The sequence below is a fragment of the Nannobrachium achirus genome (genome assembly GCF_963921795.1).
Source record: "Nannobrachium achirus genome assembly, chromosome: 15".
Lineage (NCBI taxonomy): Eukaryota > Metazoa > Chordata > Actinopteri > Myctophiformes > Myctophidae > Nannobrachium > Nannobrachium achirus.
The window spans coordinates 13,639,969-13,660,743 of NC_137822.1; the positions used below are offsets into that span (position 1 = coordinate 13,639,969).

General features: G+C 41.6%; 1 protein-coding gene across 1 annotated transcript in view; it reads left to right on the forward strand.

Moving 5' to 3' along the window:
* astn2 (astrotactin 2) overlaps nt 1-20,775 on the forward strand; it is a gene marked incomplete at its 5' end in the record, with an annotated part of 725,257 nt that overhangs the window by 558,433 nt on the left and 146,049 nt on the right. The window contains 5 exon segments of the mRNA XM_080743421.1: nt 18,743-18,758; nt 18,760-18,877; nt 18,879-18,955; nt 20,464-20,579; nt 20,582-20,586. Of these exon segments, the coding sequence (XP_080599547.1) occupies nt 18,743-18,758; nt 18,760-18,877; nt 18,879-18,955; nt 20,464-20,579; nt 20,582-20,586 (332 nt within the window).

A 20,775-nucleotide genomic window follows, 5' to 3' on the forward strand; every position in this document is an offset into this window, starting at 1 on the left:
TCAATCAATCAATCATTCAAACAAATAATTAACAAATTCATAGGCTTAGAAACAAGACAACTGCACTGAGTAGATACAAAGATGGCAGCCTGTTCAAGACGGCTTGGCCCCTTTGGCACCATGCCATAAAAATATGAAATAAAAAGTAACATTTGAAATGTGGCATAATTATTGGCATACTTTAGACAATCAGTCTGGTTAGAGAGAGAGAGAGAGAGAGAGAGAGAGAGAGAGAGAGAGAGAGAGAGATAAAAAATGTTTCTAAATCATGTCAAGTTGCAAGTTCCCACATGGTATAAATATGTAATAATAATAATGATGAGAAAATAGGTGTCTGAAGATGACAGGGGAGAAAAACAAGGTATCACCAAAGCATGCACAAGGCTATAGAACCATTTCCAGAGGCCTTGGCATTCCTAGTTCCAAAGTTTAGAATATTTTCACAAAGTCTGTTACTCAGGGTCAGGGAACTGTTATGAATTTCCCAAGATGTGGCGGTAAGAGGAAACCTGATCTCCGTTGTTGTTTAAGGTTGGTGTAAGCCATTAAGGTTGGTGTAAGCCATTGAGAGAAACATTGCATGGCGTCCATGTCGGGTGCAAACCTTATATGTCCAAAACTGTTACTTTTCATAGTGCGGGCCTTAAGGGGAGCAAATGCTAATTTCGTGCAAATCAGTCTAAAAGTGCCAAACTTTGCACAGATGTACCCCAGGGCATGCTCTAATGATTTAGCTAGGGCGCCCGAGCCGACGACCTTCGGGGTCAGCACAGCAGCCAAGTCATGTTGGGCTCCTATCGACTTTCTATACAGGATGAAAATACCCAGAAAATATTTTTTTTCTGGGTATTTTTGTAGGATGTACTAGGGGTTTGTCATGATGCTGAATCCATTGCAAGCATTTGTTTTGCACAAAAAACATTCCTTGGGCTACAAATGGCCCCAGAGAACGCCCACAAAACTGTGATTAGTGATACCATCGTTTTCAAGATGAGCTTAATGGACGGACACCAGGAGAAGCCCTATTGTGGAAAGAGAAATGCAAGAATAAGGCTTGACTGACAGCCTGACCTAAATCCTTTTGGGAAAATGTTTTGTGGGCTGATGAAACCAAATTGTATGTTTTTGGCCATGCAGATCATCACTTTGTTTATAGACTGTAAACTGCTGTGTGTGTGCGTGTGCTTGTGCTTGTGCGTGTGTGCGTGTGCGTGTGCGTGTGCGTGTGTGTGTGTGTGTGTGTGTGTGTGTGTGTTTTACAAGAAGTACTACAGTCAAATATTTTAGATGTCTCTAATACTGCAGGACCGCTGAGCTGCTTTGAGCATGTCATTAGAGGTGTCATAAAAAAATAAATACAAATTGAAATAGAAAATCCAAAAATAGGCTTAACTACAAGCTCACACTGAGTCATGGCACGATGTGTTTGAGCTTGTAGATCGCCTATTTGTCATGATACAACAAACTATTGAATGCATTGCATTGAAGTCAATGAGTAATGACTATGAGTACTGATATAGGCCTTAAGTCAAGTGGATAAGGTCACTATAAAATGTATTTTTTACCAATACAGTAAAGTTGGCTTTTCATTGTCAGAAAAATCGGATTCAGTCAAAGGTCATCATTAATCCCCATTAATTGGCCCATAATCTTCATCCCGAAGCAAAGCACACAGTAAGTAATGTGCAGTGGTGGAAAAAGTAGGCTACTAAAAATTCGTACTTTAAGTAAAAGTATCAATACTGCAAAATAGAAGTAGTAAGTCCTGTATTAAAAATGTACTTGAGTAAAAGTACAAAAGTATTGGCATCAAAGCATGTACTCATCATGTACTTAAAGTACCAAAAGTAGAAAATACACATTATGCAGAATGTCTCATTTCATGTTTTCCAATGTATAAACATCTTTTGAAAATAGCAGATCTAAAAACTTAGAATGCGACGTATTGTGAGCTATTTTCAAATGGCCCTATGTACATAGCATAGGGCTGAAGCTGGTCTTGTAATAATGATAAAAATCTACAGAGTAACTAAAAGTTTAAAAAAATTGTAGTGGAGTAAAAGTACAATATTTGCCTCTGAGATGTAATGGAGTAGAAATAACAGTATTGGAAACTGGAAATACTCAAGTAAAGTACAAATAACTCAAAAGTGTACTTAGATACAGTACTTGAAGGGATGGTTCACTTTCAAAAGAACTTTTGGTAATTTTATCGTCTAATTAGGCTTTTATGAACACCCTTTAATTTGCTTGATTCAATTATTTAGATATTTGATGTAAATGTTACCAGGCCCTCCAGACCCAGGGCCGCTCCCCACACACACCCATTGTAACTTCAAACTTCATTTTAAATGATAGATTCATTAAAAACACATTTTTTTTCTGGTGACTCATACTACCCTCCTAATACGTGAGCAGGCCACGATAACTTTTTTCATTTATTTTTTATAATAATTTTTTGTATTTCATTTTTTCAATTTTCCCAAATAATTATAAAAAATAAGTGAAAAAAGTTATCGGAAAAAACACGGCCTGCTCACGTATTAGGAGGGTAATATGAGTCACCAGAGAAATAATGGGTGTTTTTAATGAATCTATAATGGTTAAAATTAAGTTTGAAGTTACAATGGGTGTGTATGTGGAGAAAAGCCCATAAGGTGTTTCCCTGTTGAAAGTGGAATATCCCTTTAAGTACACGTACTTAGTTACTTTACACCACTCCACTGGTAATGTGTCAAGAGAGAATGTTGGACTGAGCAGTAGATTGTGAGCTCTATCTATCCCTGTGGGAACCTATGGCAATGCTTTCAACCTTCTTCCAACCTGGAACAGGGTGTAAATGATGGATAGGAACTACAGTAAAAGCAGAAAGATGAAAGGACCATGCTAGAAATATAGCAGCCAAACGCTATATGCAGCCAACAGTCAGAAAATAGGTATCGATAATGTGGCCAAGGCTATATTTCTGTTTCTTCAACCTGATGTTAATTTGAAACCCATTTTTACCGTAATGGAGGAAAATCAAGGTTGTTTCAATTTCCAATCATTTCAGGAGGTATAATGCAATTTTTAATGGCATTAACCTTGGCCAGAAGTGTGTGCGCGCTAGGGGTGTAACGATACATTTTAATAGCGATGCGATACATATCACGATACATGGTTGACGATACGATAAATGTACGATATTGGTTCATTCATGGCGATACGATATGATTCGATTCAATGATTTAAAATCGATATAGTAACTATTTAGTAAAGACATTAAATCAATGTGAAAAGTGTGGATAGTGCAGGTTTTTAAGGCAAACATGATATTATTATGGATATAAATAAGTAAACACAGTGATTATCTGGCAAATACATGGATATTGTATTTGAACACATGGACAAACCTGCACCTTGACATGAACCCAGAGATTACACACATTTTTCGATAGTCCAGTGTAGCTATATTGAAAGGAAAAGTAATTAAACCACTCCTTTTCATTTTTCTTCATCTTAAAAATGCTAAATACAATGCAGAAGTGGGTAGTATCGATACAATCGATTAGTTGCACTACCGATTCGATAAGATACAAAATCAAACGATACGATTCGATTTTAGCTGTTTTCATTTCGATATACTTCGATTTTTTAATTAACAACGATATTTCGATGCAGTTACTATATCGTTACACCCCTAGTGCGCGCGCACGTGCACATGCATTGTGTGTGTGCTTGTGCGTGTGTCTGGAATTTCCCTTGAGCATGCATTTCCATCCATGACAGAAAAGGCAGAAATCAACAGACTGTGTCAAATTAATAGCCACTATGATCTGGCTGTTTGCCAATGGCCTCTGAAGTAGAGGGTCCGTGCTGATAGCGTGTCTAACACTTGCAGAGCACAGCCGTTTTATGAGGCAATGGCAACGACGGAAGCTGTAATTGGGGAGCAACAGTTAATCAAACTAATCAATTTAATAAATACAAGTTTAATGAAATATTAATAATCAAATCCCTATTTTGGGCACGTCATTATGGGCGGAAAGTATAAAAAAAATAGTGAAAATATCCGATCTACAAGTTCACAGCGTGTCGCATTGTGACACTTTGTGAGCTCGTAGATCAGCTCTTTCCACTTGTTTTGCACGACAATGTTGTATGAGGAAGTATAAAATAACGCTTAAGCGGTTAATCGCTTCGTCTATACGTAAAACTTTAAGGAAAAAAAAACATGCATCTTGATTAATCGGAAAAGTAATTTGATAGAATAATCGGCTTGATCACTCATAAGACAATCGATAGTTGCCGCCCTAATAATGCTGACAATAACCGACAACATCTGCACGAAATTAGCACGGAAGATATCTGACGCTTTTTTTTTTCTTTTTTTTTCTTTTTTTTTGCTGTTGTTGCTACGGCAACACAAGCCTGGCCAGAGGGAGTGGTTGTGTCCCTGATGAGTAATTATACTGCATCCAGTCCACAAAGACACTTTAATTATCCAGGGCGGCACGCCATCAATGGTTTGGAAATTCACCCTGTTTATCTCCTCACTGTGTTTGTTGTTGACTGGTCAGTGTGATTAATTTTTTGTTATTCCATAAAGTGAAGAGAGTCGGTGTCAAGAGTGGGTTTAACCCATTTAGGCCTAGGATTATTGAATACTTTAACCAGTGAAAAATAGCAGATATACAAGCTCACAGCGCGGCACCGAGTGTCGCGCTGCGAGCTTGTAAATCTGCTATTTTTTTTAAAAACTTGAAAATGTGTGCAGATTTTTCCAATATACGTTTTTCAAAGCAAACTTTTGTAACTCAAATCTCTGCCCTCTGGGGGGTCCCTGGAACAAGATATTTGGGGGTCTGCGGCCAAATAAATGTAATTTAGGGGGTCCTTGACATGAAAAAGTTTGGGATTTAGGATTTAGAAGTCGGGTCAAAGATCGGGTCAAAGATATTCAAAGACTTGCACACATTTTCACGAATTTTCAAAAATAGCAGATCTATATCTGCTATATTTCAATAGTTAAAGCATAAAATAATGGTTGAAGTGGTTAAAATCTAACGCAACTCGGGCGCATTCCAGGTATTTGAGGTTTAATAAGTGTCGTAGTGGGGGGGGGGGGGTTGTCCTTTATAAAGCCTAATTTATGCTCCGTCGCATGCCAGTATCGCACGCCGTAAATAGCAGACCTACAAGTTTAGCTTGTAGGTCCGCTATTTTACGCGATTCATTTAAGTATGAATCGCGCTTAAGTCTTAACACATAAACACAATTCAACAATAATATGGTCTTGGGATGTTAATGTAGATCAATTGCCAGCAACACATACACACTTTCAGCATGGGCATGTTGTTATTGCGTTGTTCTTTTCTTCTTGTTTTTGTTGCTCTTTTTTTTCTGTATTTTGAACAAAATGTTCAGAAATAATGAAAATAACACTACAAACTCACAACGCTTTGCAAGCTTGTAGAGGAGCTCGTTGTGCAATCCGTTGCAAAACCACAAGCACTATTAAACAGTGGGTGGAAAAAGTACTCAAATGGTGTGCTTATGTAAAAGTATCAATACTGTAATGTAGAAATACTCTGTTACAAGTAAAAGTCCGGAATTCAGAATGTACTTGAGTTAAAGGACAACTTTGTTTTTTTATAACAAGGGTTCATATTTTAGATTGTAATTAGAGAAAAGAAAAAGTGAGTGTTAAAATGTTTGCATTTACTTCGTTCTATTGGTTTATCGCGTTTACCGTGCTAAAAAGTGGGGCATGCGTATACGCATGGGGGCATGCGTACAAGTGGCTAAATATGTCTTTTTAGACACAATAAGCCAGCAGTTTCATCTAAAATGTGAACCCTTGTTGTAAAAAACTAAAGTTGTTTAAAGTACAAAAGTGTTGGCATCAAAATGTAGTTAAAAGTACCAAAAGTAAAAGTAAAAATGTTTGAAAATAGCAGATCTACATGGCGACGCATTTTGAGCTTGTAGATCGGCTAATTTCAAATAGCCTAGGTATAAAATAAAGTGTGTTAATGTATGTTTTATAATATAATCATTTATATCTGCAAAGTAACTCAAGTAGTAACTAAAGTTTTCAAATAATTGTAGTGGAGTAAAAAGGCAATATTTGCCTCTGAGATGTAGTGGAGTGGAAGTAAAAGTACTGAAAACTGGAACTACTCAAGTAAAGCACAAATAGGCCTACCTCAAAACTATACTTAAGTACAGTACTTAAGTAAATGTGCGTAGTTTCTTTACACCACTGCTATTAAACCAACCCAATTCTATAACGTACATTTCCTCGTCGTCATGAACGACAACAACAAAAAACACGGGGCTCAGATGATCCCGCACCCATGAAATGAAAGACTTGTTTACACAGATAGGAAGCTGTAGTCTGGGGTGAAATGTGCAAGTGAGAGTGAGTGAGTGACTGGCTCAGCGCCGCCAACCTGAGCTAATCACTGGGCTTTATTGTGAGCAGGGGCGACACAAGGGGTAGGAAAGTGGGACTGAGTTACCAGGGCCCAAGGAGGTGGTGGAGGGGGCCTTAATTATTTTATACTTTAGCTATTGAAAAATAGCAGATATACAAGCTCACAGCGCGGCACCGAGTGCCGCGCTGCGAGCTTGTAGATCTGCTATTTTTGAAAAGTCGTGAAAATGTGTGCACATCTTTGAATATATGTATTTTTAAGCGAACATTTTGTAACTCAAATTTTGCTTCTGGGGGGGTCCCTGGATCTAAATATTTTGAGATGGGGTTCCGTGGCCAAATACATACTGTACCATTTTGGGGGTCCTTCACATGAAAAACGTTTGAGAACCACTGCCATCGAAACATAGATTTTTCAAAAAACCTTTAGAAGGATTTGAAATATTCAAAGACTTTCATGATTTTTCAAAAATAGCAGATCTACAATCTCGCAGCGCGGCACTCGGTGCCGCGCTGTGAGCTTGTATATCTGCTATTTTTCAATAGTTAACATTCATCGGGGGGGGGGGCCCGCAGTGAATCCTTGTACCCAGGGCCCAGAATTTGGTGTGTACGCCCCTGATTGTGAGGGCCAGGTGACGACAGCTCCTTTCGGTGTCTGTGTTGACTCAAGAAGTGCATGTAATTGGGCTCTTAGGGCCACCCCTTGAGCCTGTTTACATAGCATGTGAAGTTACCCCCTGCCCGCCAATGGATCATGCACTCCCACAGTCACACACGTAGCCAGGCACGCACACACAACCCCTTAAACCCCTGAATCGCACATACTCTGTTGTGCAACGAATAGCCCAAATCCATAAGCTCGCAATGTGTGTCGCGTAGCTGTTAGATCTGCTATTTTAACCGTTTGGGGAAAAAAAAACATAATAAAAGCGTGACATTTTGGAGAATTCTGTTTGCTGTTTTAATTTGCCCAAAATAGGGACGCCAAGATGAATGTGGTTAAACACAACCAGTGTGAAAACATGTTGTGTGCGTGTTCATTCCTGCAGCAACAGAGTTGCATCAAATTATAGTAAACAAAATAGAAGAAATGATAGACGATGCTATTATTTTCCCATTACATGTGACTGACATGTTTTGTTTCTTTTCCTATATGGTTTCAAATAAGATAAAGTGTGCGTGCGTGCGTGTGTGTGTGTCATGCAAGGTCCCTGAAATGATTCATTCATGATAGAACTAATCATGGAGGTGGTGTATATACCATGAGGATGTCACATTTATCACTCTCAAAACTGTATGGGTGGAAGTAATTTTCGAACACATTAAAAACGTACTAATTAGCCATACTAATACAGACCTCTCGATCAGAATAATTTCTATGATTTGCTTGAAGAGTGCTTAGCGACGGTGGACGTTTTAGAAAAAACATCTTATTACGTGTCGGAAAAACGTCAAGGATGTCCACAATTACCATGCAGTAAGACTCCCTAATCGGGAGATAAGCGACCGTCAGGTCGCATAATGTTGTCTGCAAAAAGCAACCTCATGGTGGCACTAGAAGAGGGGCATGTGAGAAATCAGGGGCGGAGGTTGTGATTTGCCATCCAATTTGCGTGATTTAGGCCAAAATCTGTAGGAGCAGCGTTCAAAAATGTGTTTTGCAAAAATCGGCCAGACGTGGTGCTAGAAGAGGGCCATGTGAGAAATCAGGGGTGGAGGTTGTGATTTGCCATCCAAGTTGCGTGATTTTAGGGCAAAATCTGTAGGAGCAGTGTCCATAAATGTGTTTTGCAAGAATAGGCCTCATGGTGGCGCTAGAAGTGGGCCATGTGAGATATGAAGGGTGGAGGTTGTGGTTTGGCAGCCAAGGAGTGTGTGTGCTAAGTTTGGCATGGATAGGGGCAACGGTGGCGGAGATATGAGTAGGGGAAAAGTGTGACGTGACGTGTGACTAACAGACTGACAGACAGACAGCCGGTGGAGGTTTTGATAGTAACTGCGTCCTGACGGTCGCAACAAAACCAGAGGCAGCCCCACAAATCACGTCCAACCTAGATTTGGCACAAACAAAGGTTTAAATTTGTTCTCCTGCTGTGCTGCAAACATTTGGAATGCCCTATACCGACAGCCTTAAAGGAGTGTAAATCCCGACCCTCCTTTAAAACCACTCTGAAAAGTCACTTACAGGCAGCTGCAACTCGAAACTGGTAAAAAGAAAAGCATATCCTTACCTCCCCCTGATCTTTCTAATGTAAATATCAATTAATTTCTTTTTAATATCTGTTTTCTGACTGTTTATTTTTGCATAATACTATGTTTATTTTTCAGTCATTTAATGATTTTTTTATGAATTGAGTACAAAAGGATCCCAATGCAAACAAGCCATTGCGCCTTCTTCTGGTTTAAATCCTTTTAGTAGACCATGCATCTGTACTGTCCTGTACTTTTACTAGGCAAACTGCTAATAAAGTTTTCAATCGATCAATCAATTCATTAAGTCACTCCTGTGTGTGATGATGTGATACATGACGTAGTTGAGAAACTGGAAATGAGACGGGAAAGAAACAAATTGGATTATCATCCCACGATGATAAGGTCTCTGTTTTCATATGTTCACGTTCCAAATCTAATTACAGTAGCCCTAGTAGTCTGAGAAATTAAACTAGGTCTTAGAGAAGTGGAAACACTTTTTTCTTTTTCTTTTCATAGTGTAACTAATGACACAGGTCCTATATGTTCTTACTTTTTACTGTTGAACATGTTTTCTTTATTGTCATCACATTATTATTTCTCAAATCAATATTTCAGTCCATTGATTTGAGAATGAAAATTAAAACATAAATCCAAAGTTCCTGTGTCAGAGGTGCATTCACCATGTCAAAATCATTTTGTATACTGCAGTATACCTTTTTATTTGTTGAATGGGCTTTGATCATGATGGAGCATTTTAAGTTAAAGAGTTATAACTTTCTTTTTAATAATAATAATAATTATTATTATTATTAGCACATTTCAATTGCCCGTTTTCTTCTGGGGTGGATGATCTGACATTTTCAGTCTCCATCTCCAATTAATGGTATTCACAGGAGATAATCCGTACGCAGTCAAATTATGTTAATTCATCCTTGTGTAACTCCGAGAGAGAGAGAGAGACAAATGTAACCATTCCAAGCGTTTTGAGCTTGCTGGTCTGCTGCTTATGCTTCCATGTGACACACACGTAGCATGTTCATATTCATGATCACGTTAATTTACCAAATAACACAAAAAGTTAAAAATAGGGAGATAAGAGGTTTCTGCCCGACAGCAACAATATCCTGAAATAGTCAGACTCCACCTGTGTTGTCCGATGTCCCTACACCTGTATGAATGCCATGTGTAGCCAGCTGGCAAAGCACCAGGTATACAGTACATGCGTGAGAGGGGTAGGGATGGGACAATATGCGATATTATCGTTTAGCGTGATAAAAAACACTCACGGTAATCGTATCGTGGAGATTTCATTTATCGTGATATTGTCCCCCGTCATGCACTGGGATCAATTCACCTTTTATTTGCCAAGCTGCATATCCGATACCTCTTTAATTGGTAAAAGGTACTTATAATATACGTACTTGATAGTCTTTTTTTCACTCTCTATCAAATGTCTTTGCCCAAAAAATTGCCGATCTACAAGCTCACAACACGTCGCAACGTGACGTGTTGTGATCTTGTAGCTCTGCTATTTTTTTGGCAAATGTTCCGCCCCAGGATAATGGATTTTGATTAACGCGATAATATCGTAAATCGCGATTTCTTTTGTCACAATAATCGTGATATTGACATTTTCATATCGTCCCATCCCTAGAGAGGGGCTTGGGTGAGTTAATTACCTTGAGTTAACTTTGTAAGCACCGATAAGAAGCTCAACGAAACATTGCTTTGAAGAGCTCAGAGTCAGCTGTGAATGTGGGGATTGCCCATAAGTCCGAATTAAGGTTCATTAGTCCGAAGGTTCATTAGTCCGAATTTAGTTAGGGTTACTGAGGTTAAGGTTAGGGTTAGAGTTAGAGTTAGGCACCTTCGGACCAATGCCATGGCACCGTGAATGCAGACACAATCAGAAACTCTTTCACCCTCTCTTTTTCTCTCCTTTGCCCTCTCTGTCTGTTTCTGCCTCTCTTGCCCTCTTTTCACGCGTACACACAAACACACACACACACACACACACACACACACACACACACACACACACACACACACACACACACACACACACACACAGTGTGTGTTAGTGCAAACAGTGAGATACTTGTTTGCACTAACTAGCATTGACTGCTATGGTCTCTTTTGCAAGACACTTTATGTATACTTATATATTATTCGCCCCCTCTATTGATGCACCTTCTCTTTATTGGTACTGTACTGCTCTTGTCTTTGTTTTGTTTTTTTCCCTCTTATCTATCTTTTCTTACGTCTCTGTAACTTTGTAAATAACTGTATACTGCTGTGCTACTACTGGACAACTAAATTTCCCCCTTGGGATAATAAAGGTATCTATCTATCTACACACACGCACACGCACACGCGCACACACACACACACGCACGCACACGCACACACACACGCGCGCACACACACGCACACACACGCATAATGCTGTTTGAGTTCACACAGTATGTTTTCTTTTTTGCCCCTGTGAAATAGTTTGACGGCTGCTCCATTTCAATATGATTAAGGGCATTGCAGGAAACGAATCATTTGAAATCGTTACCCTAAGCTGGTCCCAATTACCCTACCTTGAAGAATGTCATTTGGAAGGGCTTTTTTTTTTTCTTTTTTCTCACCCTCTTCCTCCTGTAAACCATAGAGCCAGACTGTGGGACTCGCCTGTGAGTTCCCCTGTGTGTGTGTGTGTGTGTGTGTGTGTGTGTGTGTGTGTGTGTGTGTGTGTGTGTGTGTGTGTGTGTGTGTGTGTGTGTGTGTGTGTGTGTGTGTGTGTGTGTGTGTGTGTGTGTGTGTGTGTGTGTGTGCGTGCGCGTGTGTGTGTATTGGGGGGTGGAGGGTCATGTGCAGGTATGTTTATATATACAGTATGTGTAGATGTATGAGTATTTTCTTTGTGTGTGCATACATGTGCTTCTGCGAGAGCGAGTGTGTGTGCATGTGTACATGCATACACGTGCTTCTGTGCGTGCGTGCGTGCATACATGTGCTTCTGTGTGGTGGTGTGCGTGTGTGTGTGTGTGTGTGCAGTGTGAATAGTTAACTAAAACATCTGCACATTATTGTGTTTATCCAGCGGTTCCCACCTCGAGGTCCTGGTGGTGTTTTCCTCATTTGAGCTCCAGGAATCCAGACAGCAAAGCCCATCACGTATCACATCCATCTCTTTAACTGTGAGAATAATGAAGGCTTGCTCAACAAAATAAGACTACATAAGTAGCCTCGTTTAAAACCCATTTAGGCCTGGAATTATTGAATGCTTTAACCGGTAGAAAAATAGCAGATATACAAGCTCACAGCGCGGCACCGAGTGCCGCGCTGCGAGCTTGTAGATCTGCCATTTTTGGAAAAAGTCGTGAAGATGTGTGCAAATCTTTGAATGTGTGTGTTTTCAAAGCGAACGTTTGTAACTCAAATTTTGCTTCTGCGGGGGTCCCTGGAACAAATATTTTGAGATGGGGGGTCCGTGGCCAAATACATTTAATTTTGGGGGTCCTTCACATGAAAAGGTTTGAGAATCACTGACATAGTAGTCTCTCAAGAACAGACTAACTGAGCTCCCGTTGAAGTGAAAAGGACCTTTTCTTTGACGATGGCTAGCCAGATTGCTGACATAGAAACATAGGTTTTTCCAAAAAACCTTAGAAGGATTCAAAAGACACTTATAGAATCGGGTCAAAATTCTAATTTTCACGATTTTTCAAAAATAGCAGACCTACAAGCTCACAGCGCTGTGAGCTTGTATATCTGCTATTTTTCAATAGCTAAAGCATAAAATAATAATACCCAATAATGTGTACCCGTTCTAAATGGGTTAAAACCACACTCAAACCACACTCAAACCTCACCTATTCAGACTCGCATTCCTTGCCGAATCCCCCCCCCCCTTTTTTTTACCTTTATATAGTTTTTAATGTAGTATTTTCCAAATAAAGTTTCTGTTTCAAACAGTGTTGATTTCGTTGACTAAAACTATGACGAAAATTGATTGTCGACAGCGTTTTTTTTCACTGACGAAAACTAAATAAAGACAAAACAAAAACTAAGCTGTGGTGACTAAAACTAAGACTAAATATATTGACAATTTCGTCAACAAAATAAAAACTAGACGAAAACGTTAGGGAGGGACTCGTGGAGAAGAGAGTCATTTTATGTTTGGTTGCTCTCAGGTGTTGCGTGCTGAAAATAGCAGATCTACAAGCTCACAACGCGTCGCGCTGCGACGCGTTGTGAGTTTGTAGATCGTCTATTTTACTTGAGTTTGAGTACATGTACTTCATGAAGTACAGACATACAGTTACTTGACACCAAGTCACTATAGTTCAGCAACAGAGTTCGCCCTCCCCAACCGGCCATCCCACCACCTGCGAACACCCCTAATTGTGATCGTTAGGAGTACCTAGCCAGATGCAATTCAATTCAAAGGAGCTTTATTGGCATGAGAAAACATACGTTTACATTGCCAAAGCAAGTGTCACAAATAAAATAAAAACAGTTGAAAATGGAGGGGGTGCAGCATTGGGTAAACCAGGGGTTAAAGTTCTCAGTCCTGGGGACTGATTTCAGTCTCGAGGATTTCATAGGGGCTATTTATGAGATCAGTGCAGATCTGCAAAACAATAAATAAATAAAGGGGAGGTGTATAGTGATGTGTGAATAACAAAGATGTCAAACGCCAGTCAAGTGATCTTCAAACTAAAAAGCAGTTATAATTTCAAGATATTAGTATTTGAAGACTAGCAATAGACTAGCAATAGAAAACAACAGCACTTCAGAACTTCATACTTCTATAAAATGAAGCATGGATTGGCACACACACATTCAGTGAAGGCAGTTCAGAACTTCAGGGAAACACCCCAAATATTGGTGTGTACTACTGCGTGCATTTTTCAGTCTTGGGAGTTGGGATTCTTTTTGGCTTTAACCCATGGGGTAAACAGAGCTACAGTATGTTGCATTGTACCATTTTATATACTGTACAGGGTATAAAGCTTTTGGAAAAATAGCCGCATTGTTTCTTCTCAAAATGCATTTAAAAGTCTGTTTCATACTGTACTGTATGTGCAGTAGGTCTAGATGTCAATCCATGGTTTATAGTCCTTAGGGTGGCTGTGTTTCTAGCCTTCTTTTGTCACAACAGTTCACAAATCTTGCTGCTGTGTTCGCACATTGTTGTATTTCTCCCAGTAGGTATGGGAGTTTTTCATCATTGGTCATGTTTTCAAACTCACTTCGGGTGTGTGTAATCTGTGGGAAGTATGTGTCTCTGATGTCTTGGTATAGTGGGCAGGTGCATGGTTAGAAAGTGTAGGTGGCGCAGTGGTTAGCGCTTCGCCTCACAGCTAGAAGGTCCTGGGTTCGATTCCCGCCGGGGGACGCTGTGGGTGCTGGGGGCGTGTTTCTCCCCCCGCGTCATCAGCGCCCACACCCTAGGTGGGGTCGGCGATAGGGCCTTTCTGTGTGGAGTTTGCATGTTCTCCCCGTGTCTCCTAGGGTTGATACCCTCACAAAAACATGCAGTAATCCTGGTCTCAATAATGCCTACCCTGGCCAGCCGGGACGCCTGATGGAGGGGAAAGGAACTGGTTGGAATAACGTGTTCCTTCCACGTGCTACGTCCATCCCGGGGAAATCCACCCTGTCAGGTGAAAAGAAACAACTTGGACTCCTCATGCATAGAAGGAAGCATGAGGTCAGTCCGTTGTCTCCCCAGGCGCGGCAGAGGGAGTGCAGAGCCTAGGATTACATAGGCAATTGGCACTGGGTGAAAAAAATGGGTTGCAAAATCGTGGGATAAAAAAAAAAAAAAAAAAAAAAAGAAAGTGTAGATCATGCACGACGGAGGAATCGAACTATACAGACTCAACGGTGGTGGTGTGGGGGCAGGAACGGTACCAACGTGCGACCCAGACGCCCCCAAACAGATCATGTTCGTGTCAAAGCACAGACAGCGGAGAAGCTCATAACTCATCGTGAGTGCCGAGGGTACTCGCACTGACGCACCCTCCGCACGTCAAGCGGACACTTTCTCATGGGCGCACATAAAATTGCACATAAATGCTACATCAACACAGATGACACATCTGTTTTCGTGCAACACGTGGTCTCTAAAGTCCCCCCCCCCCCCCCCCATAACAGAAACACTTAGTGATAAATTAGCATTTTGTCTTGTTTCTCCTCCTTTGTGTCCGTGTTATTGCTTCATTGTTATCCCTCTGACAAAAAAATCCCCCCTCCCAGTGCTAAACGGGAACATCAAACGTTGCTTATTTACACACAGGAGAAAGCAGCCAGTGACTGGGGATGATGGGACGATACGTGATATTATCGTTTATCGTGATAAAAAAAACCACTCACGATAATCCTGTATCGTGGAGATTTAATATATCGTGATATCGTCCTCCGTCATGCACTGGGATCAATTCACCTTTTATTTGCCAAGCTGCATATCCGGTACCACTTAAACCCTTTATAATTGGTAAAAGGTGTACTTATAATATATAAGTACTTGATACAGTCTTTTTTTTCACTCTATCAAATGTCTTCCGAGCTTACCACTTAAACCCTCTATAATTGGTAAAAGGAACTTATAATATACATACTTGATACAGTCTTTTTTTTTCCCACTCTCTATCAAATGTCTTTGCCAAAAAATTGCCGATCTACAAGCTCACAACGCGTCGCGTTACGAGCTTGTGGATCAGCTATTTTGTTTGGCAAATGTTCCGCCCCCAGCAGGATTAATGGATTTTGATTATCGCGATGCTATCGTAAAATCGCGATTTCTTTGTCACAATAATGGTGATTATGAAACGTTCTAAATCGTCCCCTCCCTAGCCAGTGACCCCCATCCATCCCTGGTCCATACAAGCTGATGACAGTGAGGGATTAGTTGTTGTTGTTTTTACTTCTTCTTTTTCCCGGCTGCTGACAAAAGTACATCCAGATGCTGCTGCTGGTGGTCAGGGGCGTCACAAGGGGGGTGGGGGGTGGGGGGGAGTGGGGCTGAGTTACGAGGGCCCAAGGTGGAGGGAGGGCCCTTCCCTCCACCTTGGGCCCTCGCTCACAGCGCGGCACCGAGTGCCGCGCTGCGAGCTCGTAGATCTGCTATTTTTGAAAAAAAGTCGTGAAAATGTGTGCAGATCTTTGAATATATGTATTTCTTTTAAGCGAACATTTGTAACTCAAATATTGCTTCTGGTGGGGGGTCCCTGGAACTAAATGTTTTGAGATGGGGGGGTCCTCGGCCAAATACATGTCACTTTGGGGGTCATTCACATGAAAGAGTTTGAGCACCACTGACATAGAAACAACAGGTTTTTTCAAAAAGTCTTAGAAGGATTTGAAATATTCAAAGACACAGATTTTCACGAGTTTTCAAAAATAGCGGATCTACTTATCTCCACAAATAGGGCAAAAATGTGTTTTGCCAAAATCTTCCTGATCCATGTTGATGACATGAGTGTAGACATACTGTGTAGTGATTTTCGTGATTTTAGGGCAACATCTGTAGGAGCAGTGTCCAAAAATGTGTTTTTAAAAATCGGCCTGGAGGTGGCGCTATATGGGAGAGATTCATGTTGATGGGATGAGTGTAGACATACTGTGTACCGATTTGCGTGATTTTAGGGCAAAAATTGTAGGAGCAGTGTCCAAAAATGTGTTTTGCAAGAATCGGCCTCATGGTGGCGCTAGAAGAGGGCCATGTGAGAAATGAGGGGTGGGGTCTCCGCGCCGGCAAGGCGGACGAATAGGTACCAGCCCCGGCTGTCCCGGTCGCTCCTAGCCGGAGTTACGGCATTTTATGTGAGCTGCAGTGTAGGGGGTCCTCCACTGGGGGCGCCACCACTTTTGCATCCGTTCTGGAGCACCAGGAGTCGGTGGTCCCCGGGAATTCCCCGTGAGCAGTCCCGTTGGGGTGGTCATTTGGTCAGTTTTGCACATTTGGTCATGTTTTACATCTGGGGGTCCCCCAGGGACCTGGGGGTCCCTGGAGCTCCGGGGGTCCTTGGAGGTTGTAGTTTGGCAGGCAAGGAACGTGTGTGCAAAATTTTGCATGGATCGGGGCAACGTTTGCGGAGATATGAGCAGGGCAAGAGTGTGACGTGTGAGGTGTGACAGACAGACGGAGGGACTGACGGACTGACTGACTTACACTTTGTGGAGGTTTTGATAGTAAGGTGCGACCTGACGGTCGCAACAATAGGTGAACATTTGGGGGAAAATAGGCAAAATAAATTCAGTATGCATCTAAAAGCTCACAATGCGTTGTGGGCTTGTAGATTGGCTATTTTTGCAAAGAGATTTGGTGTAGAGGGAGAAAAAGTATCTAGACCAGGCACGTGCACACATAGACATCAAAGGGGGCTTGAGCCCCTGCCCCTTTATCTGTCTGTAAAAAAGTGCCCTCTCCAGACCATGAATGCAGTTTTTACTATGTTGAAAGAAATGCAACTGCCCTCTTTCCATGCCATACCTGAAGGCAGCATTCAAGAGAATTGCCTTGTCCAAACTCTGCTGAACTTGAATGCAGCATCTTATGTGTAGAAATCCATGCCATATATGCCACACATTAACAGAAAACTGAAATGACACTAGTATAGTCTTAGAGCTCTGAGGGACTCATCCAGTCACCCGGGTGGTTAAGTGGTTAAAGAGCTAGTGCACATACTACAACAGTTGATCTTTTATAAATATTACCTCTCTTTATTAATCATCATCATCAACTTTATTTGTGTAGACTTCAAGGTCCATCAAAAAAAAGCACATAAAAACACTATAATACCTACAAAGAGAACAAAAAGAACACCCCTAATACATAAAACAACAGCTACTGCATAACAAGAGACACTCATACCAGTGTTTCCAAAAACTAGACCCGATACCTTGTAGCACTGAGGCAGGGGTTAGTCAGCAGCGTGATGATAGTGTTTTGAGACTATTATTAGATTAGGGTCGTGCTTGGTCTTCCTCCTAAGGCCCACCTTACCGTTTATCACCACATAAGAGTGGGGTGGCTCAAAGTAGCTGACATTGCATCTTGCAATGGGCCTGGTGTACAAGATACACTACACCTCAAAGATACCCATGTACCTGACAAACTATTTCCTAAAGGTCAAGGATGTCCACGATCACAACACCAGAGCTAATCCGCTAATCATGTTCAACCTAGATTTAACACTAAACAAGGCTCTAGTTCGTTCTCCAGCCATACCACCAACATGTGGAACGCCCTTCCGCAGGCCTCAAAGGAGTGCAAATCCCTAGCCTCCTTTAAAATTGGTCTGAAAGGTCACCTGCAGACGGTTGCTACTCAAGACTAAATAAGACTAAATAGAGTAAATATACTAACCCCCCATATGTTTCCAACCCCCCCCCCCCCCCCTTTGTAATTGATGTTGTGCTTTTTCTGCTTTTGTAATTGCGGTTATCCTATGCAAAGTACTCTGTTCTATCCGTCTGTCTTTCAATTGTTATATGAGATGCATAAAGTGGTTCCTGTGTAAATAAGCTGTAAAGCTTACTAGGATCTCCTTTTAGTTGACCTTGTACCTAGTGATTTGTGCTGTTATGAAACTGTACTTTTTCCCTATTGCAAAAAACTCATAATGCATTCTTTAATCACTCAATCCAATCGAACCGTACATTTGCACGTCAAGTTATTTGTTGTCGTTAATAGATTAATTATCACTCAAATAATTGCGATTAACGATTTAATTGTACTTTGTCGTTGACAATTACATTTCTGTTTGGCTTTTAGGCTTTGAAGTTGCACACGGTAGATATGACACATAACCTAAATATACAAAGAAAGTACTGACATTTTGACACTTTATACTTTAAAAAGAACATTGATAGTGGAAATAGACGATCTACAAGCTCACTGTGAGCTTGTAGATCTGCTATTTCCACTATTTTTTTACTTAAAAAAAAATATATATGAACATTTTTCAACATGGAAACGATTATGACGATTATGAAAAATAATCGCGATTATGACAAATAATCGCGATTAGACGATTATATAATAATTGTGACGGCCCTAGTCGTTAACTTGTTTGTCTTCCTGTGCCATCCACCCACCCACCAATCCCCCACCCACCCCAACAACTACAGAGGCAACAGACAGGGGGTCGGCGGTGGAGTAGGAGAGGGGGAGGCGGCGGGGGGCGTCGCGAGCTGAGTCGCTTGCCCTTCATCGGCTACCTGTCGGCGCTGCTGAAGAGCCAGCTGCTGTCCGAGGACCTGGTGAAACGGGGTGGAGATCCGCTGCCAGGAGAAGGGCAGCTGCCCCTCCACCTGTCACCTCTGTCGCCACCAGGTAGGCCTGTCACAAATATCACAATTATTACATAATAATCGTTTGATCGCAATTATTTAAAGATGCGGTGCCATGATTCACATATTAAACCCCCTCACATCCCACTTACAAAGCATATTTTTTGGGGAGTATTTTGTTCCCTTATAGTAGCTGTCAAAGATTCTCCTAGGGATGTTGAATTTCAATCTTTGTTAGATATGTTACTAGACACGTTTACGAACACATTGGTGAAGAAATCGTTTGGTAACGAATGTATTCCCAGCTTCGACAGGTATTCTGATAATATTCCCTGACTAAGATGTATAATGGCTAAGGTGGCTGTCTCTGAAGCCAGATGTTTTACTCTTAACACATGGGAAGCCAAGGTTTCTAACATTTCTAGCTGTTGCTGCTGCCGTCGTTCACTTACGCTTTAATTTGAAGAGCCTCGGAAGCTTCGTGTGTGTGCACGTGAGTGTCCACTGACGATTGAGGAGGATAATCCATTTGTTTACAAACGCCCGCGAACTAAAATCCAAACAGGGGCCGACCATCGCGGTAAAGTGTCGCCGTGAAAACAATCAGATCTCTGCTTCCCTGCCGTTCTTTGCACCTTATTCATAGATAAAGCCCTTTTTATGTTTCAGCATAGAATAGAAATCAATGCAGCCTAGACGCGCCATTTTGTCTCTCTGCGAGCTACGTTATGACGTATGGACCAGGGTCTTTCACTGACAACACAGGATGCATGCAGCTCCATGTAACCAAGTTAACCCTTTGCCTCGTTCCTGAACAAGACAACTCCTTTTGGCAACAGCGACCTCCAGTGGCCGTATCTCGTTACTGAACGAGTTTGGCGTACAAATGTTAATGCTTCTGTATCTCCTGCCTGATGGGAGGAGATGGAAGAGGTAATGTGCGGGTGAGAGTTGTCTGCTATGATTTTTTTAGCCTTCCTAATTATTCATATCATGGAAAGTGTCACACCAAATTCTGGGCCCTGGCTACAAGGATTCACTGAGGGCCCCCACATGAATGTTCTTCATAAGGGAGAACCATTTAGACTGGAAGCGCATTATTACGCATTATTTTGTGCTTTAACTATTGAAATATACAAGCTCACAGCGTGCACCGAGTGCCGTTCTGCGAGCTTGTAGATCTGCTATTTTAGAAAAAATCTTGAACATTTTTGCAAGTCTTTGAATATTTCAAATCCTTCTAATGTTTCTATATCAGTGGTGCTCAAACTTTTTCATGTCAAGGACCCTCAAAAATTATATGTATTTGGCCACAGACCCCCATCTCAAAATATTCAGTTCCAGGGACCCCCAGAAGCAACATTTGAATCACAAATGATTGCTTAAAAAAGACATATATTCAAAGATTTGCACACATTTTCACGACTTTTCAAAAATAGCAGATATGGGCCCCAGTAACTCAGTCCCACTTTTCCCCCCTGCCACCAGGCCATGATGGGGGGCGGTGGAAGCGACACGGAGGAGGAGGAGGAGGAGGAGGAAAGCCGCGGCGGCCTTAGCGGGGGTAGCGGCGTGGGCGGGGGCCGGGGGGGCAGCGAGCAGCCCTCTCCCACCCCCGTGCTGCTGGAGGTCAGCCGCGTGGTGCCCCTCTACAACCTGGTCCAGGACAACGTCACCAAGAGGTGAGATGGAGGCCCTGTCTGTCTGTCTGTCTGTCTGTCTGTCTGTCTGTCTGTCTGTCTGTCTGTCTCTGTCTTCCTGCGATTGGAATGGATGTGTCTCTATACTAGGGCATTCACGAACAGTGATTTTTAGTATTCGAATTATTCAACCTCAAGTATTCGAAGAGTCGAATATTCGAGAGGCGAACA